The sequence below is a fragment of the Octopus bimaculoides genome, chromosome 16 (assembly GCF_001194135.2).
Source record: "Octopus bimaculoides isolate UCB-OBI-ISO-001 chromosome 16, ASM119413v2, whole genome shotgun sequence".
In the NCBI taxonomy this organism is placed as follows: Eukaryota; Metazoa; Mollusca; class Cephalopoda; order Octopoda; family Octopodidae; genus Octopus; species Octopus bimaculoides.
The window spans coordinates 57,431,330-57,442,014 of record NC_068996.1 but is presented as its reverse complement, the minus strand read 5'-3'; the positions used below and the strand labels follow the sequence as shown (position 1 = coordinate 57,442,014).

The 10,685-nt window shown below is 36.4% G+C and overlaps 1 protein-coding gene and 1 long non-coding RNA gene across 4 annotated transcripts in view; one reads left to right on the top strand and one right to left on the bottom strand.

The window, feature by feature from the left end:
- LOC106880418 (uncharacterized) overlaps positions 1 to 7,373 on the top strand; it is a 23,274-nt gene extending 15,901 nt beyond the window's left edge. For all 3 annotated transcript variants that reach the window (XR_001410744.2, XR_001410742.2, XR_001410743.2), the window contains exon 4: positions 5,765 to 7,373. This is a non-coding gene — a long non-coding RNA (uncharacterized LOC106880418). The remainder of the gene's footprint in view (positions 1 to 5,764) is intronic.
- The window catches only part of LOC106880419 (calponin-1), a 27,497-nt gene continuing 22,358 nt past the window's right edge, over positions 5,547 to 10,685 (bottom strand). The window contains exon 6 of the mRNA XM_052973791.1: positions 5,547 to 8,464. Within this exon, the coding sequence (XP_052829751.1) occupies positions 8,282 to 8,464 (183 nt within the window). The 3' untranslated portion in view covers positions 5,547 to 8,281. The remainder of the gene's footprint in view (positions 8,465 to 10,685) is intronic.

Sequence of the window (10,685 nt, the reverse complement as noted above, 5' to 3'; positions counted from 1 at the left end):
CACTACGTAGTGTTTATTTCTTTCCACTTTCAATAATTCTTCATATTTTGGCTTCAATTTTGTTTCATTTTATCTTCAATTATTTTTACGCTTTTTTAACCCTTCCATCGTTATTCTCATTCACTCGTTATTACTTTCTCTTTCTCTCTATCTGTTTATCTATCTGTCTGCCTGCCTGCCTGCCTGTCATATATATATATATATATATATATATATATATATATATATAGAGAGAGAGAGAGATACATATATTGTATATATACACACTACACACACGCATATATATACAGACAAGTTATATTTGTACAAGCGCACTTTTCTGAAGTTATAAAAATTAGTGGTAACAATGTCTGGACAAAAAAAACGTTTGTTTTGTGTGAAACAAGTCAAAGTGTATTAAAACAAAATATCTTTTGCTAAAATTACTGGATATATAGATCCTAGGATATATATAAAATTTCATTGAAAAAACCCCCATTCTCCTAAAAATTACAAGGGAAAAACTCTGACCTTGGGAATTTTCCGAGGTACTCACTCCACCCCCTTGGAAAAGATTTTCCCCACAAATTACTTTATGCTCGTAATGTATGCTGTTTGAAAGGTATTTATATAAAATTTCATTGGACCCCCCCCCCGCTATTTTCCTAAAAGTTATAATGGAAAATCTAGGATCTTGTGAATTTTCCGAGGTTCTCTCCCCCACCCTCCTGTTGCTTTGCGCGCATTTTCTTTTTCCTTTTCGTTTCCTACACATTTTTTAACACCCGTTGCACTACTTTATTTCTAATTTTCGTTTCTGGGTGAAGTTGTAAACGTTAACCAAATTTTTTTTTTTTTAAGTGAAAATTTAAGAAATTGGGGAAGTGAATTTAAATTTTGAAATGCAGATTTTATTTCTTTCCAGATTCAGAATCTCCGCCCTCGATATAGGGTGTTCCTGTTAAAAAAAACAAAAAAACAAGTGGGGTGCGGTCAATGATCTTTACCTCTGCTGAATTTAATATCCATTCACGCTGTAAATTCCGATAATATTATCTGGAGTGTATATTAGCAATAATAATAACAATAGAAAATATGGAAAACTGGTGGTACATCCTCAATTTATTATTTCGTTTTGTTTTACAATATCATCCAATTTGTTTTTAAGGTCACGACGACCTATATAAAAAATATACTAGATTAGTCTTTCTATGTAGGTCGTCGTGACCTTAAAAACAAATTGGATGATATTGTAAAACAAAAGGAAATAATAAATTGAGGATGTACCAGTTTTCCATATTCTCTATCATCATCATTTAACGTCCATTGTCCATCCTGGTATGAGTTTGACAATTTGATCAGGGCTGGTAAGGTGGAAGTATGCACCAGACTCCAGTTTGAGTGTAATGGGGTGCTTTTACATGCCACCGGCACTGGTGCCATTTTTATGACACTGGCATCTTCCACAAGTTACTTCTCAAACATGGCATGATGCCAAATGGACGCAATCATTGCATGCATGAGGCCTAATGCTCGAAGTACAGCAATAATGCCAAATGGTCTCTATTATTATATATATAGAATGTAATATCTATGCAAATGTATTCATGTGTATGGAGATTGTATTTGTGTGTGTATGTATATGTGCATAAAAACTTGCGTGTGTGCTTATATAATTGTACACATATCTTTATTAATTGAAGAACATCATAAAAGAATACACCAGCAGATATACATTGTCTTAAATTCATAGACAACAAACACATATGTAGTAGATCTCTTTTCCTCTCCTTCATGGCATTTCTCCTCACCTGCGAAATGCTTCATGTCAATCATGCACATGTATAAAATAGATGTCAGTTATACAACACCTGCCTGCAGCTCTAAAACATACCAGCCCTGTCTATGGTAAATAATAAAAGGAATAGTTGAGTAAACATGTTAGTTGATTCATTTTATAGAAAGTTGCCCAGTTCTTTTTGAAAATATTCCTCAACAAATATTGCCAATATTTCAAAACATAATACCAATAATTTCTCACTGCTAGCTTGTGTAACTTATTTTCAATATTAATTATATTTTATACTAGCCTTCTCATTATCTTTCCATGGTGAAATTCTGCTACTAGTGAAGAAGATCAAGCAGCAGTAGGACAGACAAGCTGAAGAATCTTGCAATTTGAAACCCTATAGATATTTTCTGGCTGCCAGTTTCACTATAAAATCTGCTTCCTTACTACAGTCTGGTTTTCACTTTAAATACTGTAATATTGCACTTTATGATCAAATACTGTGTTTGGTAGGCCTGTACTTAAATTTAATGGCAATGCCCAGGGGTCATGTGCTGGAATTGAACCTTAATCTTAGATGTCGTTTGTTTGTTTGTGTATTCTTCCTTTATTTGTTAGTGATTGCACTATATTTTTGAAGTAGTTGTGCTGTTATTTCTAGCATTTCAAGTGTTTCCAAATATGTTCTACTCTCATAGCAGCAAAGGGAAACAGAGCCAGAAAAAAAAATCTAGAGACAGTCAGATACAGTAAAACATACAACTCTGCTTTATTCAAATCCAAGGGAAAGAAGCATACATCTCTTAATCTAAAGCTTATTTTTGGAATTCATAAAGATTAATAAATATCCCCAAAAAACAGAAATGACTTGTACATTATAGCTACAGCTGTTAGAAATAACAGTCAAATGCCCATCCAATTAGGTAGGTATTACATGTTGTACAGCTCCCTCTATCTTTCTGCCTGCTAACCACCTTAGAAAGATCTAGATATATAATATATATACACACACATACATATGGATCTAAATATATGATACATACACACACACACATATCATCATCATTTAATGTTCCATGGGTTGGACGGTTTGACTGAGGACTGGTGAACCAGATGGCTACACCAGGCTCCAATCTGATCTGGCAAAGTTTCTACAGTTGGATGCCCTTTCTAATGCCAACCACTCTGAGAGTATAGTGGGTGCTTTTACATGCCACCGGCACGAGGGCCAGTCAGGCAGTACTGGCATTGGCCATATTCAGATGGTGCTTTTTACGTACTACCAGCAGAGAAACCAGTTCGGGTGGGGATGGGGTGCTGGCATCAACCACGTTTGGATGCTCAGTGTTTATTGTGTGCTGCCAGTCAGGTGGCATTGGCATCGGACACAACTATTTCCATTTGATTGTGATTTGATTTTGATTTTACTTGACTCAATAGGTCTCCTCAAGCAGGGTGTGTCACCATACTTTTTAAATTGGCTGATTTTGCGACACTGGTATAGGCTACGGCTGTGATCTCACTTTATTTAATAGGTCTTCTCAGTCACAGTATATCTCCAGAGGTCTTGATCTTTTGTCATTGCCTCTGTGAGGCCCAATGTTTGAAGGTCGTGCTTCACCACCTCATCTCAGGTCTTCCTGGGTCTACCTGTTCCACAGGTTTCTTCCACTTTTAGGGTGTGACGCTTCTTCACACAGCTGTCCTCATCCATACACAGCACATGACCATACCAGTGCAGTCATCTCTCTTGCGCACCACATCTGATGCTTCTTAGGTCCAATATTTCTCTTAGGGTGTCTACACTGTCGTGTGTGCACACTGACATTACACATCCATATATATCCACATCAAATATCTATATAAATTGTATATAGATATATACACACATTTTAGTTTCCTTCTTTCCAAATCAACTCACAAGGCTTTGGTCAGTCCTGAACTATAATAGAAAACACTTGCCTAATGTGCCATGCAGTGGTTGTGAACCTGGAACCACGTGGTTGGGAAGCGAATTTCTTACCACACAGTCATGCCTGCATCTACACATACATTGCCTGTTGGTATTATTCTGTTCTCTCATTAAATCCACTATTATATCTATTCACAAAACATAGTAACCAGAGAAATGGATCTAGAAATATCAGCTTTTTATCGACGACCTCAAGCTGTATTGATCAAATATCAACCACAATTGGACTTTATAACCCAGTTTTCTACAGGCAATGGGATGAAACTTAATGAGTCTAAATGTGCTTTCCTGACAGTGAAACATGGAAAAGTTGTGCCGTCCTCTGCAAACCTAAGAATGAATGGCTTGACAATACAACCTCTGCAGTCAGGTGACAATTATAGGCATATCAGATAAGACAAGAATGTCAGAAATGAATATCTCTGGAGAGTAAAGAGAATATGGTCATCAAAGCCTCAGCTTACAACAAGCATATTGCTCACAACACCTTTGTAGTACCTGTCCTCACACGTTTGACCAAATGAACTGGTCACTACAAGAACTCAATGAGACAGATGTCCAAACACACAAGCTGCTCAGTGTTACAGGACACTTCAACATCAAAGGAGATGTAGACAAGCTGTGCTTCCCATGCAGGGATGGTGGCCATGGTGGACTCACATTGGTATTGATGTGATATGAAACATGGATTGTGACACTGAAACAACATCTGCAGCAGAAGGAGGAGACCAGTAACTATCTTAGCCAAGTTTGTGAACATGAAATGAAAAACATAATTAGGACAGCTAATTAATAAGAGGAGAGATATGGAATAAGAAGAACTGATACAGATCTCTTGCCAAGGAGTATTGGTAAAATCTACTTATCAGAAGACAAAAATGAACCAGTTCACAGAGAAAACAGTACATGGATACTTCAAAGGCTACATCCATGCACCAATAACAACAGGTCCCCACCAAGTACCAACAACATAAAAGGCAGAAAGCGTTGACAGACAAATGTAGGGTTTGCATGACCAAAACTGAAGACATCAACCACATTATTGCCAACTGTGAGAGAATATCTTCCCATGAGACAATGGTGGTCAGAACTGCTTGGAACAGACTTACAAAAAGGAATACCTAAAGATGAAGTTGATTATATTGATACTGATGGGTCAAAAGAATATTGAAGAAACTTAAAAATTAAAACAACCAGCCAGATATCGTTGTGTGGGAGCACAAAGAAATTATATGTTCTATTGTGAAAATCAGCTGCCCCTTGGACATGTGGTTAGAAAAATACAGGAGAAAAAGGACATCTTTGGACCATTGATAAGGAGTTTGCAAATCCAGGACCCAAGATACACCTTCAGCTTGATGTCCATTATTATTAGAGCAACAGGATACATACCAACCAGTCTGGAGAAAAGTATGGCTGAACATGAAATCTTTGGGAGTGAATGCAAATCATTAATTCAGTCATGATAGTTGGGATTATAAAAATCTGCAAGACTTTAAGATTTAAAGGACGATAGTTAAATTAACACACATAAGCAACAACAATTCTGTCAAATCATTTTCTGACAGGAAGAAAACACCCAACAACAAAGGTGAAGACATTAATTTAACAGTTGAAGGACAATAACTCTGTAGAATAGGGAGTATTACTTCCCTTTATGCTGTTAAATTTTGAATTGAAATCATTTTAAGTCAACTGTTTTTTGTCCTTCAGTTGACAATAAAATAAAGTAGCAGTGGTCGCTTCTCGTGTGTGTTTGTAAAAGAGGTTTAAAGAATTTTGTTAAAAAACAAGACAAAACTGTACTTAGAATATCAATATTTTGAATAAAATAAATTTATTTTTGCATTATTTCAATTTTTTTCTTTTTAACATAGATGCGTCAATATAAACAAAAGCATAAATTCATAATTAATATGAATGATTCAAAAAGAAAAACTAATTAAATTGTGTCCAAATAGTTGACATGATATCAGTAATTCTTTTTTTTTTTTTTTTTTTTTTTTTTATTCTTAATTTTGTAGGTTTGATGGCTTGACAGGTTCCAATGTGTCCAAGGACTGCATCATGTTCCAATGTCTGCTTTGGTATGATTTCTACAGCTGGATGCCCTTCCTACCACTTTACATCTTCCTTTCATGCTGGCATGGGATTGGATAGTTTGACAGGAGTTGGCAAGTCAGAAGAATGGACTAAGCTCTGCTGTCTGCTTTAGGTTAGGGTTTCTAAGGCTGGATGCCTTTCCTAATGCCAACCACTTAGCAAAGTGGACGGGGTGCTTTTCGTGAGGCACCTGCACTAATGAAGTCACCATAAAGCTTGCAGAACTTCAAGCCCTGGGAGGGAGTCAGCTTCATGCTATGGAATGAAGGGACTGAACTATGAGAAGGGGATTTGGCAGGGCAGGTCTTGTAAGGGATCTTTAAGGCTACTCACACTTAGCAGGGGAAGGAGAGAGAAAGAGAACATGAACAGTAGGGGCTGCAAGAGACAGATAATGGCAATGAGGTACCTAAGTGGTCCCACAAGGCACAAAGTGAATTGAAAAATCAGTTTCCAAGTAGGGAAAGCAGAAGAAAACAAAATGAACAGTAGGAACTACAAGAGATAGAGAATGGCAATGAAGTGCCGAGGGGGCCCCACAAGGCACAAAGTGAATTGAAGAATTAGTTTGCAAGATTGTACGGGGGAGGAGAATGAAGAGATGGGGATAGACTGCTTGAATGGATAGAGTTGAAGGGTAAATGAGCAAAGAGTTACAAGTTAGAAGAGAGAGAGGGGGGGGGGGATAGAAAAGAGTAGGTGATATAATTGCTGGGGCGGAGGGGAGACAAGAAAGGAAGATAGCATGGGTTGTCTGTAAGCATCCAGCAAGAAAGAAAATTATTTATCTTAAGATTTTCAAGCTTTGGTCTGGAATAATATCTTACAAAATGAAATTCATATGTAATTGTTAAAAAAAGAAAAAAATATTAGTTTTTTTCTGTGAAACAGAAACTGCATTACAATTACAGAATGAAAAAAAAACAATCTTAAATGTTATAAAACAAAACGAAAATAGTTAATTGAATTAAAAGTGAGAAATGTTGAAGGAATACAAATTTCATAGCTGTGTGGTCCCTTTTTCAACCTTCAATTTTCTCTCATTTCTCATGTATGAAAATAAGCAAAAAAAGGTGGGGTTTATGAAGTAAATATGAATGTTATTATGTTATTATTCAAATGGGAAAAAGTTTCATCTTAATATCTCTATATGGATGCAATATTACTTTGCTAGTGTGATTTTCAACTAATGGAATTATGCTTTAAGCACTCAATATAACCCCTCACAACTTTTTTAATTTTTCAGAATTTTCAGAAAATTTTTGCAAATTTTGTGTTCTACACATGGGAATTCATACCACTATGAAAAAACCCTTACAAAAAAAAAAAGGGGGTATTTAGCTGTTATTTTCAGCACATCTCGCAATCATCTCACACCATCCTTATTTGTTTGTCAGTATTGATGTTATGGTCAAAAATCTTTCTCTCCACAAACACATTTAATAGTCTAATGTTGGAATTTAAGCCAAAAATTTGGACTGTCAGTATATCAAACTGATTTTCTAAAAAAAAATTTTAAAAAAAGAAAAATTTAACCAAATTTTAAAAAGTTTTTATTTTTCATAGTCATGTGAATTCCTGTGTGTAGAATACAAATTTACAAAAATTCTCTGAAAATTCTAAAATCTAAAAAAAGTCATGAGGAGTTATATAGCATGCTTAACCCTTTAGCATTTAAACTGGCCTTATCAAGGCCAAATGACCTGGCTGTTTTATGCTCAAGCTGACTGGTTCTGTCCTCTCACCCCTACCCTACCCTACAATGTCATTCTAAAACTAAACAATCACATCATTGAAATCTTGAAGTTACAAGATAAATGCACTATAAATTCAAAACAATGTGAATGAATAAGCATTGCATTTGATAGAAAAATCCAAATGCTAAAGGGTTAAAGCAAAATTCTGCCTTTCAACTTGTGTGTGTGTGTGTGTGTAGTTTACTTTTCCTTAAAATAAGATCAACAAAAAATGTACTCTATCCTGTGAGAGAAAAATATCGTTTGATGTACACAGTATTGTACATTAGTTTCATACATTAGAGATGTGGTCTAGGCAAGTTGTAATAGATGCCTAGCATCTCCAAGCAATCCATAGGCTCTGAGCACATGGTCTATACAAATCAAGAGGATAGAATGAAAGAAATCATGAGAAAAAAGCAAGAGAAAGACGGATACAAAATATGGAAGGGCGAAAAAAGCAGAAAAAAGAATTAGAGTTCTATCATCCTGATTTGTAACTGTAAGCCATGTGCTCAGAGCCAGGGGATTGCTTGGATACACTAGGCATGTATTAAAACCTGCCTAGATCACGTTTCTAATGTTTGGAACTTATAAGTGGCTCATAACTACATACTGTGTACATTAAACAATATATGTATGAAAAAAAAGAAGAAAAGAAAAACTTTTGAGTCACATTTAAGAAGGTAAGAAGAAATATCTTCAATCAACAATGCTTCGTGATTTGCCAAAATTCATCCCTGCTTGAGAAGCACCTTTATTGGTGCCCATTTGAAGACTTATAATATTGCTGCCAGCCATTAACTGTTCATCTGTAAAATTCCGTTCATTTTTCTCTGCTTCCTTTGGTCCTATACATGGACCAGGATATCCCTTCTGACGTGCCTAGTTAAAGAAAAAAAAAAAAATTGAAAATTGAAAAAATTAGCTATTAGTGGTTGAAGTAGACATCAAGATTAGGAAGACACAAGCATGGACAGCCTGTCACAATCTAAAGAAGGTCTGGAACTCCAAATTGCCCAGGCAAATAGAAATCTAACTGTTCATTGCAAATGTCTAATGACAAAGAAATTGTCAAATGGGCTAAATAGATGCTACGAATAACCCTAAATGTGAAATGGGAGACAATTTATAGCATGTGAAATGGCAGCAACATATAACAAATGAATGCCTTTATGGAGAAGTGCTGAAAGTTAGTGAGAAGATGAGGCAAAGATGCCTGCAACTGGCTGGTCAGTGGGTGCACCACCCTGAACTGGAATCATCCAAATTAAGTCTTGTGGAACCCACTTCATGGTGATGCAAGATGAGGAAAAAGTTGTTACATGCACATTGATAACTTGATTACAGATGCTGGCCAAGAATGTATCTAGGACCTCGGGATAAGTTGATTACATTGACCACAGTCCACAACTGGTACTTATTTTATTGACCACGGCAGATTTTGAACTCAGAACATAAAAATGGATGAAATGCTGCTGTTTTATTGACTCCACAAGGTTGAGCGACAAAGTTGATCTCTGTGGAATTTGAACTGGGAACACTGACAAAATACTGCTAAGCATGCTAATGGTTCTGCCAGCTCATTGCCATAATAATGATGGTCAATCCTATGAATTTTGATACATGAGTGTTTAAAGAAGATGATTTAAAAACGAAATAAAAAAAAAAGTGGGAAAGAATAAACAACTTTGCGATGGATGCGTGAATGTAATTTGAGTCCAGGAATGGACTTTGGTTTGAAGTCACAATGAGGACATTAATGATCTTGATTTTGCCTAGAATTGGGTGTGTCTGTTGGTTGCAGGATAGAATTCTTTTATTGTTTTTTTTCTTCAACTCAAATTGTTTTGGTACATCATGACACATTCTACATCATGCATATCGATCAAGGCAAGGATTTTCCAAAAATGTCAAATAATAATAATAATAATAATACAGGCAGTGGCTCTTATGGCTTCTGATCTTAATTGATTGGAAGTGTTATCATGTACATTGTTTTGTCTTGATATAGAAGATGGGCTACAGCAAATATTCTGCTCAATACCACAGATTTGCTTGTCATTTGTTTGACCTTAACCAGTTGAGCATGTCCCTTGGTGGCTGACAATATGTGCATCTCTGATCATGAGCAGAAGTAGTGGAGGAGCATCATAGCCATGTGTTGAGAGGAATTCTTTGGGGTTTGGATAATTCACCTTTGGAAACATGGTTGTTTTGCTCAACATCCTTAAACAAACCTTATTCAGGGACCTTTTGAGCGGGATAGGCTACTCGACCTAAAGAAAATTCTAACTGGGCCCCACCTGCGAGGTCATGCGCTGTTTATCTTGATGTGAGATCACCATGTCGCGCACATGTGGTCGTGATGCATGTGCCTGGTGTACCCTTATCAGACGGGTAGTCATGATGGGTATAATGGGCTTTGTATATATTGTACCCCAGTGTCACTTTGATGGCAAGCACTGCTTTTTCACTCAATACTACTACTACTAATAATAATAATAATCCTTTCAACTATTGGCACAAAGCCTGCAATTTCAGAGAAAGGGTAAGTTGATTATATTGACCCCAGTGCACAACTGCTACTTATTTTATCAACCCAAAAAGGATGAAAGGCCAAATCAGTTTTGGCAGAATTTGAACACAGAACATAAAGACAATGAAATGCCACTAAACATTTCACCCAGCATGCTAATGATTCTTCCAGCCTTAAACTCTTAAAATAATAATGGCTATGATAGGTTTCTCTTTCCGAGTAAAAGGAATATTGTATGATGCATGTATACAGACAGCAATTCTACATGGTAGTGAGACGTGGGCCCTGAATGTAGAGGACATGCAAAAGTTAGAATGAAATGAGGCTAATATGCTCTGCTGGATGTGTAATGTAAGTGTACATCTATGACAGTGTTAGTGTGTTGAGAGAGAAGTTGGGCATAAGAGGAATTAGATGCAGCATGCAAGAGAGAAGACTGCACTGGTTTGGTCATGTAATGCGGATGGATGCTGACAGCTCCATAAAGAAGTACCAATCTCTCAAAGTAGATGGAACATGTGAAAGTGGACGACATAGGTAGACATGGGATGAAGTACTGAAGAACAA